General features: G+C 42.1%; 2 protein-coding genes across 6 annotated transcripts; both read left to right on the forward strand.

Annotated features, from left to right (window-relative positions):
- Positions 1-3,409: 3,409 nt before the first annotated feature.
- Positions 3,410-6,202, forward strand: si:ch211-227n13.3 (uncharacterized). 4 transcript variants are annotated; one of them, XM_005475930.2, is made up of 6 exons: positions 3,410-3,688; positions 4,327-4,389; positions 4,471-4,943; positions 5,286-5,361; positions 5,458-5,565; positions 5,651-6,202. In XM_005475930.2, the coding sequence occupies exons 1-6, from the start codon at positions 3,684-3,686 to the stop codon at positions 5,982-5,984; spliced, it is 1,059 nt and encodes a 352-aa protein (XP_005475987.1). In that variant the 5' UTR covers positions 3,410-3,683; the 3' UTR covers positions 5,985-6,202. The 4 variants fall into 4 exon arrangements, with proteins under 4 accessions (XP_005475987.1, XP_005475988.1, XP_005475989.1 ...); XM_005475931.2 differs by having other exon boundaries at positions 4,474-4,943; XM_005475932.4 differs by having other exon boundaries at positions 3,411-3,592.
- A 1,314-nt stretch (positions 6,203-7,516) lies between these two features.
- On the forward strand, positions 7,517-12,483 carry LOC100693032 (C-X-C chemokine receptor type 4). 2 transcript variants are annotated; one of them, XM_003457425.5, is made up of 5 exons: positions 7,517-7,619; positions 10,678-10,924; positions 11,022-11,230; positions 11,306-11,589; positions 11,673-12,483. In XM_003457425.5, the coding sequence occupies exons 2-5, from the start codon at positions 10,910-10,912 to the stop codon at positions 12,266-12,268; spliced, it is 1,104 nt and encodes a 367-aa protein (XP_003457473.1). In that variant the 5' UTR covers positions 7,517-7,619; positions 10,678-10,909; the 3' UTR covers positions 12,269-12,483. The 2 variants fall into 2 exon arrangements, with proteins under 2 accessions (XP_003457473.1, XP_005475984.1); XM_005475927.4 differs by having other exon boundaries at positions 7,574-7,725.

Below are 12,483 nucleotides of genomic sequence, written 5' to 3' on the forward strand. Positions count from 1 at the left end.
ATGGTTTAAATTTCTGAAGCTTTTTCTGAAACTTCTTTCTCAAACAATAAAACAGAAGCAGAAATAAACTAGAGTCTCGAGGATCATGGAACAGGTTGCTTGCCCCTGACTTTAATTCAAGTTAATTTATATACCCTATATTTCCAAAAGTATTTACTCATCCATCCAAATAATTGAATACGGGTGTTCTAACCACTTCTATGGCCACAGGTGTTGTGCTCCAAATCATAACAACAGCTGCCTCAAGTAACTTTATATTGTAAGGTAATGACCCTGCAATAATAGAGAGAAGACCTCAGCAATCAGCCAACACCCATAGAACAAGTACATGGCAACAGTGCGAAGTGCAGAACTAAGCTCAAAAAGGGGAAGCCATTTGGCATCCACTCAGATATACTTGATTCACTGATTATCAACAAGTGTGAGCTCCTCTATCAAAGTAGAAATTTGGGTAGTTTGCTGGTCTGCATAATTCAGGTGCATGTTAACACAATGCCAAGTACGAAAGACATCTTAGAGAAGCAACTGTTGCTGCCCATTACTTTGGGAAGAGGTATAAGACCATTTTCAAACAATTTGAAGTCCATCATCCTGCAGCGAGAAAGATTATTCATAAATGGAAAACCTTCAAGGCAGTTGCCACACTTCCCAGGAGTGGAAGTCACAGCAAGTTTACCCCAAAACTACAATGCTCAGAGACAATGCAAAAGGCCAAAGACTGTCTGTCTTAATGACAGTACAAAAAGTAGCAAATATATATAGCGCCAAATCACAACAACAGTCACCTCAGGGTGCTTTATTTTGTGAGGTAAAGACCCCCAAATAAGAGAGACAACCCCAGCAATCAAGTGATCCCCCTTTGAGCAAACACTTGACAACAGTGGGAAGGAAAAACTTCCTTTAATATTCAAAACCACCACAAAGCCTGAAATTGTGCTGGTGTCAGAAGTTACAAAGAACCTTAGAATGTGGGAGCTTACAGTACCCTGGGAAAAGCATATGGAGGAGGCCTGGGAAAGGAAAAGGAAAAATATGGTAACCTGGTTAAGGACTGCTAGAACCAAGGCTGGAGAGCAAGGTGCTTCTCCTGTTCTAAAGAGCATTTAAAACAGGGGAGGGGCATGGCGCCAATGACCCTCTGCCAGATAAGAGCTGGTGTCAGCAGGACCCTTCCAAAAACCTGTGCCCCCATGCATGCAAAGTTTTAGCAGTTTTTCAGACTGACCTTCAGTTCTTAGTGCAATGATGTACTATTGTTTCTCATTTTTATCAATGGTTGTATAGACTGTTGAGATGAGAGTGACTCCTGACAAACCAGACTGACTGTCCTGTGTTCATTCTCTGAATCGGCACTCACCTGCTGGGCCAGGTGGGAGATCAGACTGGCATTGAAGAGGAGCTTGTCTGCACTGATGTGTAGTAAATCTGAAATAATCCAGAACTGTCTGAGTTTCTTTATCTTCCCCATGAGGGGATATGCAGATTTTTTCATTATGTCTTTGTGTTTGGACATCACGGAGTCGATGTAAGCTTTCATAAAGTGTCATAATGTTTCCCCGGGCCAATATGTATGGTGGTCTCTGGCATCACCACCGTAACTCTGTGTCCACGGCGACCCATTTGCTGGGCAATGGCTTTAAGGCCTACCCAGTGACTCCCATCCATGGGGACCACGAGCAAGTTGCCCAAAAACTGTGAAAAACTTGCAGATTTGGCCTGAGTAGCTTCAGCTTCTGCTGTCTTCACCTTGTCCTCTGGACTGGACTTTTCTGATACAGATCCCTTCGTATTATTGGGAACACCGCTTATTTCCCTAGCCAAGATGAGCTGTAAAAACACAAACGCTCCTGCTGTCCTCAATGTTCTCTCGTCAGTGTACCTGGAGCTAACTGAGTCGAACACAGATAAAGTTGGGGCACATCTGAATACGTTGTTTGAATTCCTCATTGAATTAGCAGATTGCATTTGTGTGTGTTCAAGTCCTTCCTGTCTCTGTTGGGAATAGGTAAGAGGACCATGAACGTAATAACTCTGCTAAAGCAATTGTTACAGAGGATGTGCCAGGCTTTAAAGTGTCAAAGGTCAGCATTATCTTTATGTTTTTAGTGTTTATATCTCAACAGAAGTTTTTTTCCTTCCCTCTCTGGAGCCAACCCGCACATTTACACACTGAACATTGCAAAGAAGACACAGGATTCATTAATTTAAAAAATGAATAGTCACATTGCACAAGTGTTCAAACCCTGCTTTACACTGAATTACTGTTTTCCAACAAGTATTTAGCCCCTTTATTTAAGTAAAAGTCACAATCCTACTGAGAAGTTTTCCGCATCAAATCACACTTAAATGAATTAATGCCTGTGCCACTTTAATGTTGCTGCATTTTCCCTTGCCGCATTGGTGAATTCCAATGTATCTCCTTTCCATTTCAGGCCAACTTTCTAATAATTCAGCCTATGCACAGTATCAGTTAATCAAACCAGCACTGTGTAGGTTACGTAATCATTCAGCCCGAACAGCCAAATATCTATATAAACAAACACAAATGTGGTACCATAATTCTCTAAATGTAATTAACATTTCATTGTATTTGGTTGCAACAATATTGCTAGTCTTCCTGTGTGGATGCCCCTCTCAGCTGTGGTAGTGGCAGCTGAGCGCAACAATCTTTCAGGATGGACAACAGCAGTGTCCCCACTCCTTGCTAGAAGGGGGATGCTGTTGTAAAGACAGACCTCGTGAAACAGGGTAGATTAACTACAGCTGGAAGACAAGGATAGTTGACCTCAAATAAATGATGTACGCAACAAGGCATAGCTCCCGTTTTTGTTGTGCGTGTTATTAATGTCTTCTCAGATCATGGGAAATTTGGAGTAGGCATCTCTGATCTGAAGATATTGGTATGGTAAATTTTTCACTTCATCATTTCCCTTTCACATTGAATATATCCTTGTGCTTGTATCATTGTGGCAGCGAATTAGGTCATTAGGTCTTTTTTCTGTGCTCTAAGGAGACCTACATAGTTTTTGAAGTAGTGTCATTCAAGGCTATCAAACAATGTGCAGGGTGGTCAGCCACCAATGTACATGTGACCACAGATCCACCTGTGGTGAAATCCAATTACATTGCAAAATGTTTAGATGAATCATTGCTGGTTAAAAGTCATGTTTGGCACATAATTTAATCTGTAACATATTTGATGACTGGTATTACATTATATAACCTCCAGTGTTAATATTGCTGCGGGCAATTTCTCTTCAAATTAATACATTTTAAAAGCTCGCAATAGTCAGCATACATATAGAGTCAAAACCTGAACTTTAACCGTTTTTGTTTGAAGGCAGTTCATTTTAGGTAGGAAAAATGGTTTACATTTGTGAAACTTGTCCAGTTGGCGGCAGTAACGCGACATTTTCCTCCCAAACGAACAAACAGAAGGAGAAGGAAACCAGAGCCACTAGGAGCTTTGAGGATCATGGGACAGGGAATTTTGTTCTATCCTCGCGCATCTTGAAGTGATTTGTCCTCGAGCCCATCTACAAACAGGCTCACGTCCGCGAGCTCACCAAGGCACGAGCCAGAATGTGAACAAGTAAGCACGGCGCCGTGTTTCAGCTTCAGTCAAAATTAAATGAATAAAAGTTTTTCACACGTTAGAGTGCGTTAACCGCGAAGGAGCAGAGATGAAGTAAGTCATGTCCTGGCTTCAATGCCCGGTGCTTTCAGTGATGTCCATCCGCCCTCTGTGCGAGCTTTAGTTTTGAGCCCGGTTAGCTTAGCCGGGATGCTAACGTTAGCTAAGCATCACCTGAGTTTTGAATACAGAGTATTTAGCTGGGTGTTTTCAGACATTGGTTTCCAGCCACTGGCAGAGCACAGTGAACCTGAGTCAAAACTGGTGGTTTTATTTCCAGATTACATTAAATGTGTGCCTATATATATATATATATATATATATATATATATAGATATATATATAGATATATATATATATAGATATATATATAGATATATATATATATAGATATATAGATATATATATAGATATATATATATATAGATATATATGTATATGTATTTATATATATTTTTAATATAACATTGATTGCCTGACACAGTAAACCTGTATGAAAGGTGAAATCATTTCAACATAAACGTAAAGACAAAGTGCAGTTATAAGGAGATTAGTGTATGAACTGAAAACATGTCCTTCATTCAGAGTTCAAAGGTCGTGACATTGGACAAATGCAGGCGCAAACATACACAAGCTCAATGCCATGTTGTTGTCAATCCTGTCAGAGTGATGTGCTGTTTCTGATTTTGCAGGTTCGATGCAGATGACTTGGGCTCATTCACTCATTTACTGTTTTTCAAGGTAGAATATTACAGGTAAGACGATTAGAAATATTTTCATCTAGACTCAGTTTATTTGTAAAATATTGCAGGAGGAGTCACTGTTGCTCCTTTTAGCAGGTCCATAAAGTATTGTGTGAAGTGGAAAGGATCCATGTGTCCCCAACGCTCCAACAGACAGCCTAGGGCATCTAAGAAGAACACCAAGACGAGCACCGCGCCAGAGGAAGAAGTTATCCAGTATCAGCTGAGAGGTCGAAAGCGGAGGGGGACGGGCAATACTGGTGACAGCCTCTGTATCACAGGTGGGGGAACAGGGCGCGACATCCTCGACATCATTGGCACTCAGGAAGAGAAGCATGTTGGTGAAGAAGACGGGGGAAAGGCTGTAGACACAGCTGATAAAGAACTGGACGACTTGGATGAAGACCGAGTCTCTGTTTGCAGCAGCACAGCGTCTGGTCCCTCTTTTTATCACTCCACCTCCAGAAAAGGGAGGCCTTCCCAGAATCTGTGCTTGGCCTGTCAGAAGCTCTACCAGAAAGCAAAGAAGATAAAAACACCAGCCATAAACAAACTGCTGGACAATGGTGAGCACACTAATGGCAGCATGTCTTTGGGAAGAAGTTGATGCTGTAGCTACTCGTCCAAAGGAAAGATGAACAATTGTTAATAATACTTGAGAAATATTTTTCTATAGCACACTTACACTGCTTGTATTAGCCCTGCATAAAAAGAAATCTAAAAGTATAACTACACATTTCAGTAACCAGTATACAATTATGTATTGTTTGTTGCATGAAGTGGATGAAATGCTTACATATGGTTTAACTTACCAGTACCAAATTAATAGCCATCCTCTTTTGCCATCCATATTAACAACAAACAGGTAAGCACAGTTCTGTAACACTTTGATTTTGATTCTTGTTTAGATCCTATGTCCCCGACATGTGACCAGTGGGTCCTTATCAAAAAGTGGACATCCCGAAGGCTGCCTAATGCAAAAGGGTAAGGCTGAGTGTACACTGTGTGTATGCATGTGTATGTTTCACAAATTACCATCATATTTAAGCTGATTGTACTGCCGCCTGTCTGCTGTGTCAGGCAGCTTTTGAGCCACATAAAGAAGATAAAGAAGGCCTGTGCAACACAAAGTGAGCAGCGTGTGGAAGAATCTGCCGCCTGTTCAAGGCCGCACACTTTCCTCCACAGGTAACGTGTTTGCTTGCATGAATTTCTTATGACTGTAGCTGTTCTCATCTAAAATGACTTGTATGTGCTGTGTTTTTGCGGTCAGGAACCTCAGACGATGTGTGAAAGCGAAAAAGGAGAGGAAGAAGAATAAGAACAGGAGGAAGAGACCGAGAGACGGTTCGCAGGGTACTCGTGTCGCTAAGCAGCAGCGTCTCCACAGCAACACTCCCATCAAGATTAGCCGTGTAGAGCCAAACAGCCGCCGAAAAAGCAGCAGTCAGGGGAACAGAGGTGTGACTGCTGAGGCGATTCCCTCGTCTGTGACACAGGAAGACACCACACCAAGCAAGAGAGTACCAAAGCAGACGGGTAGATTCAGAAACTTGCTGACTGAGCTACGGAGCAAGAGCAGCATGATTGTCAGAGAAACACACTAGTGAGGAGGCAGGATTCGAGTGCTAATCGCTTTTAGTTGTGATGTTCTGCTGGTCTTCAGTATTGTTACCTATTCGGTGGCCTGTGCCTAGAGTTACTTGACAAAGTGCCGTCGCAGTTCTGTGCATGTTTTGTTTGTGATCCTTTAAAATGAAAAATAAGATTTATTTAATGTTCCTTACAACTGGACAGCTGTGAATAAATGTTTATGTTGATCTTATGGCATGCCTTTTTTTTAAAAATACCGACATAAGCTCACTCAATCGCATTTCAAAAACACGCGTGCATTTACAGCTCTTCACAAAATCAAGTACCTTTCACCTGTATGCAAACACTTGCTTATTTTCATTTGCGTTTGCAGCAAGCTGGTCACTGTTCATAGTGTCCACAGCATGTACACCACTTCCTGCTAGCACTCCAGCTTCTTCAGTGAGCTGCATTTCAGGGATGCTAAAGTTGCACTGCATCAGAGCTTTGACTTGTTCTACAAAGTGAAGATATCAGTCCAAGTGTGGTGTCCACAACTAGGTGATAATGGGAGGATGGAGGGATTTCACAGCCTCAGTGTCTCAGTGGGCTGTTGTTGGACATTATTTTCTCACAAATGCATCCAAAGACAAAAAAAGGTGGCAAAATATTTGAAACTATATCTTTCCTATTAGTCACAAAACAAAACAGTCAAAAAAGAAAACCAGCAAGTTATAAATATTATTTTATATGCCATGGTGTATACTACTTGTTCCTAAATGCTGTCATGGTGACTCACTGGGTTTGTACTTTGTACAAAGCTACAAACTTACATTAAAGGAAACTCATCTGCACCATTGCAAAAATTGAGAGGTTGATGCATCAGAGCTTATAAGAGGGAAATGCACAATTAATTGCCAATGCGGGCAACCCACTGTCTAAACAGGATATCACCAGGCCTACCTGTCTTTTGACTTTGGGAATGTGAACGGCCTCCGTCCATCATCAGTCACTTGAAGTTGTCTTATGGTAAAATGTTGCCAGGCAGGCTCAAGAGGCACGTTCAAACCAAACAGCCTTTCTGAGAGAAACCCTAACCTTCAAAAGAGTGCTGGATCTGAAACAGAGGCACTTCCATTTGAAGGTGTGTAATGAGGCGGTGGAGATGAGGTATATGATAGTGGTGTACACAGGTATGATGGAAAGTTAGGTGTGCCTTTGATTTATTTGGGAATGTGTAACAAACCTGGACAGACATTTACTTCTTCAAGTACACAAAAGTCCCAACTACTTTAGGGAAGAAAGGTAAATCCATCCATTCTTTTTCTCAACGCAGTGGAGGTGGAGCCCACGTAGCAGGCTGTTTGCAGACCCTTTTTCTAACAGCCCACATGGTGGCGCCACTTCATTTCATAACCAGCATTCACAGACTGACTCTACAGCTCTGTGTGTAGTAACACAAAATAAACACAAATGTACAAAAAGCACATAGATACAGGGTTAGTGCTCATGGGGAGCATGGATAGTGTGGTATGTGACATAAATACAAGGGTTTGGCACTGGACTCGTTTAGGCCAGTCTCACTCTGCACAGCATGACAGGTACAGGTGTAATCAATAACATTAATGATCATGAAGCATCCCAGAGAGCCGGCATGCGCAATAAGCAGGGTGAGTCCTGGAGCTCAGAGTAAAACAGCGTTAACCTGATACCATCATTTTCACCTGTGTCAATCCTACCATCAACTGTTAGAGTTTACACTGCAGGAGCACACAGGTCAGTGCAGCCACCCGTTGCTATGAGCAGGAGTGCCAAGGAGTCATATCATACAGTATTTATTTTTATTTTGTTAAGTTTTGGAACTAACCAAGTCATAATTTTTCAGGGTTTGCTTGTTTCATTTAACTTTGTATTAGTTTTAGTGGTGGTTTAACTCAACTTTCTTTTTACTTATTACAGTATGTAGGATCTGACAATGTCCTGTTTTATTACATTACAAAAAAAATAAATAAATAACACTTCAGGTTGGGGAATCACAGTTACGCAGATAAGCCTCCATAGTTTGTGTTGGCAGATGTGACAGAGTGAACACAGACTAAATCTAAAGAGATTTCCTGCACATTTTATGTTATGTTAGTGTGTCGATATAAAACTAACCATCTTCATTTAGTTATTTATTTATTGATTGATTTAAGGCTCAAAGGGGGGGGGTAGAAAAGAAACTATTATACTATCCTCTAACGCTCTGTGGTTGGGCTAACTGGATTTATATGGATTAAGCAAAACTAAAACTTCATCAGTCAGCACTTTAAAAAGGAAGAGTTTTGAACAGCAGTGTTGTTTTTTTGAGATGTCTGTGCTGATACAGTGAATGGTTGGCGGAGGAAGGGTGGGGAAAGTAAGAGGCAGATAAGGGACCAGGGTATGCAGTCTTCACAGTTTTAACAGATTTCTTTTAGTCTGTTTATGTTGGGGTAGCCTTACTGTTTACTTAGAGGATTAATGTATTGGGAGAGGAGTCAGAGCAGTCAGAGCTGCCGGGGGCTTGTCAGCACGTCAGGAAATGTGCCTTCTCAGTAGATAAGAGATATTGAAGTGAGTCATTAATAAACTATTTTAAAAAGCTACCATGAATGTACTAATTAGATCTTTGAGGTACAATATTTTGAGTTGTTACCACAGCAACAGCTATTCTCCCTTGGGTCAAACTGTCAAACTCCAGACAATTGACAAATAAACTGAAGGAAACCACACGATGAAAATGTGTGAATGAATAAATACATTACTGTGAATGTACTGCAGTTAGTCCCGGGCTGACTTTCATCCGTAGTCCCTGGTCAGATTTTTAAAAGCAACCTAAAAACATTTCACATTATGAACATAAAGATGAAAACAAAGTAGACATACTAAAGGGAAACACGATGTCATCAGGAGGGTAAAAGCATCTCATTGTGTATGATTAGATTATCAGCCATTTTTTTTAATTGACGTTTAAAGTGTTGTATGTGTTCTGCTCTCTGATAATAATGGTTCCAGAGCACCACCGTCACCTTCACATAAAAGCAGACTGACCAAAATAACTCTTCTTCTTCCTCTTTTCTGTTTACACTGATAAACTCGGTGGTGGAGGAGCCACATTGTATAAAATGTTATAAGTTAGATATTCATGTATTTAATAAAATATGCTTCTGTACAACAAAACAATGATGACTGCAACAAGGCCTTTTCTGTAGTTCTGTAATGGTTTTAAAGCATTAAGTCTGATCATGCAGTAATAATATTATTAATATAGGAAAGGATGAGTATTTTAGCTGCACGAACAATCAAAAGGTTGTTCAACAAGCATTTAAACAACAAAACAATTAACAAACTATTACCGACACAGTTAATGAATGCAGTGACAATAAAGCCATACTTAAGCCAGCATTATACATTCATCATCAGTCATCACAGATAAATAAACAAATATAACCCAAAAGTATTTCCTTCCTTAAAGCTGCTGTTTCTAATCGCTTTTAAAACCTTTAAATACTTAAATACTACTTTAAATACTTATTTAAATACTAATCTGAATTAAGATGGGAAGTGACATAACCTGCTAAAACTGGTTTTCTTTAACATGTTCATTTTAGGCAAAGATAAGCAAAACGTCCCATGAAAGCATGTGTGGTATCATGACACAGCCTCTCATGTTAACTGTGAATACAAGTATTTAGGCCTTCTCAGTACACAAATGTTTCTTATATTAAAGACAAGATTACATGCCAGCCTGTCCTCCACCTGCATCCATGACAGCCTGGCACGCCGGCAACCCTCACCATCCACACAGCTCCGTTCTGACTGAGCTGGAGTATAACGAGGTCTTTCCTGAAGCAGCAGACCAAATAACCGCGTAGTAATCAAGCCATCATCAAAAGACTGTAATACTTTGTAAATACTGCATACTTTCTAAAAACTGGAATGGTCCTACTCGGTTTAGCAACTCTATAATCAGTGAGTTGTCCGTGATTAACCTGTTTGACAGCTTTTTTAATTTCTCTTTGATATTTGGGCATATTGGGGCCCAATAAATGTAAAAACAAAGAATTACCAGATTTATTTATTTATTTTTTTACCTTCTTTTTGTTTTTATGAAAAATGAGAGCCACATATGAGGATATTCGTTTAAAATTTTGATAGAACAGTAGCAGTATAATGTCCTCATAAGTGGATATCAGGCCCTTGAAGAGCAAAATTGAGTGTTTTGGTCTAAATAACCCAAAATGTGATGTCCACATATGTGGACGCCAGGTCCTAGGAGGTTAAAATATAAAATTAAGGAGATTCCAGAGGGATGTGTTCCTGCAAATATCAGTGTTGTAATAACATGAACGTGTTGATTTTGTGCTCAGGAAAGTGACACACTGGTATCGCACCTCTCGCTTCATTGACACTCAAAGATCAGAGGCAGACTGTCTGGTGAACTTGGCTGAAAAGCCACGATAGTCATCTTCATACATGACTTCGCTGAATCAATCGGCCCTCGGTGTGCACGCTCCTTGCATGCATTATATGAGACAGTGACGCAAACAGGACAAGTATATTCACAGTCTGCGCAGACACTCCTGCTGCTTGCCCTGATTTAACTAAGAATGGAGCTTGGAGTGTTACTGTTGCACGCAGACACACAAACACTGACACGTTATTTATTGTCTGATTCTCATCAACATCCTTTCCTATGGCCAATAGGACCTGATTATCACAAACCAGAGGTCTCAGGGCTAAAACAATTCACAGTGCGTGCACACACCGCGGTATCCTGTGATAGATATCAGCACCTGACACCTCGAAAACAGGAAAAACGTTTCAGCAGGAACACAGATGTGTTGGAGTGTTGGGGGAGGAGCATGTAAACAGCTATTTAACCTCTGCGGACAGAAATCTCAGCTTCACTCAACGAAGGAGAGCAGCTGTCTCCACCATGTCCTACTATGAGGTAGGGAGGTGTCATCTAATCATGCACAGAAACTTTAAATGTGTTCACAAATATACGATTGCCTTCTCTCTTCTCATCATTTATCATCTGTCTCTAGCATATTGTCTTTGAGGATTACGACAATGACACCAGCTCTGGCTCTGGCTCTGGGGAACTTGGAGTGGATCTGGAGGAGCCCTGTGGTGTGGAGCACATGACAACGACTGAGCTTCAGCAAGTCTTCTTGCCTGTCATTTATGCCCTTATCTTCATTCTGGGCATCACTGGAAATGGCTTGGTTGTCGTAGTCCTAGGCTGCCAACGCAGGTGAGGGGATGGGAAACTCCTGGGTTTGTGCGGGGGGGGGGGAGCATGAAAGTGATCAGATCTTTGTGTCTCCAGGTCAAAATGCAGCCTCACAGACTGGTACCGCCTGCATCTCTCAGCTGCGGATCTCCTCTTCGTTCTGGCTCTGCCGTTCTGGGCGGTGGATGCAGCCTTGGCTGACTGGCGTTTCGGAGCTGCCACCTGCATTGGAGTGCATGTCATCTACACGGTCAACCTGTATGGCAGCGTGCTCATCCTGGCATTCATCAGCCTGGACCGCTACCTTGCGGTGGTCCGAGCCACAGACACCAACACCAGTGGGCTGAGGCAGCTGCTGGCTCACAAACTGGTGTATGTAGGTGAGTATCAAAAGGCTTGCTCTTCCTGCTGTTAGTCTTCTTTTCTCCTCACAGTCCCTCACTAATCTTCTTCCTCCCTGCAGGTGCCTGGTTGCCCGCTGGCCTGCTGGCAGTGCCAGATTTGATATTTGCCCGCACTCAGGAAGGAGGAGAGGGGTCAACTCTATGCCAGAGATTCTACCCAGAAGAAAATGCTCCTCTCTGGGTTGCAGTCTTCCACCTCCAGCTTGTCCTGGTGGGTCTGGTGATCCCTGGACTGGTGCTCCTGGTGTGTTACTGCGTCATTGTTACCAGGCTGACCCGTGGCCCACTGGGGGGCCAGAGGCAGAAGCGACGGGCGGTCAGGACTACCATCGCGCTGGTGCTCTGCTTCTTCGTGTGTTGGCTCCCTTATGGAGCGGGCATTTCTGTGGACGCTCTGCTGCGGTTGGAAGTCCTGCCCCGCAGCTGCAGGCTGGAAGCTGCTTTAGGCGTGTGGCTGTCGGTGGCTGAGCCCATGGCGTTCGCTCACTGTTGCCTGAACCCGCTGCTGTACGCCTTCCTCGGGGCTGGGTTCAAGAATTCAGCCCGCAGAGCTCTCACTCTGAACCGGGCATCCAGTTTGAAGGTTTTACCACGAAGACGCCCCGGGACCTCAACAACTACAGAGTCCGAATCCTCCAGTTTACACTCCAGCTAGTGTTTGCATCTGTTGTTGATGTGTGTGTGTACTGTATATATGTATAAATGTATATATGAGAAAGTAAGGAGCAGTCTGCTGGCTCATGACTGATCTTCTCCCTCATTCGAGGGTATCTTTTGTAAATAGTTTGATGTTGCTATGTGTGTGTGTTTGTGTGTGCTTTTCACTATTGTAGATGTTTATAATAAAATATACAAAATACTTTGCAAAAG

The sequence above is a fragment of the Oreochromis niloticus genome, linkage group LG18 (genome assembly GCF_001858045.2).
Source record: "Oreochromis niloticus isolate F11D_XX linkage group LG18, O_niloticus_UMD_NMBU, whole genome shotgun sequence".
Taxonomy (NCBI): Eukaryota; Metazoa; Chordata; class Actinopteri; order Cichliformes; family Cichlidae; genus Oreochromis; species Oreochromis niloticus.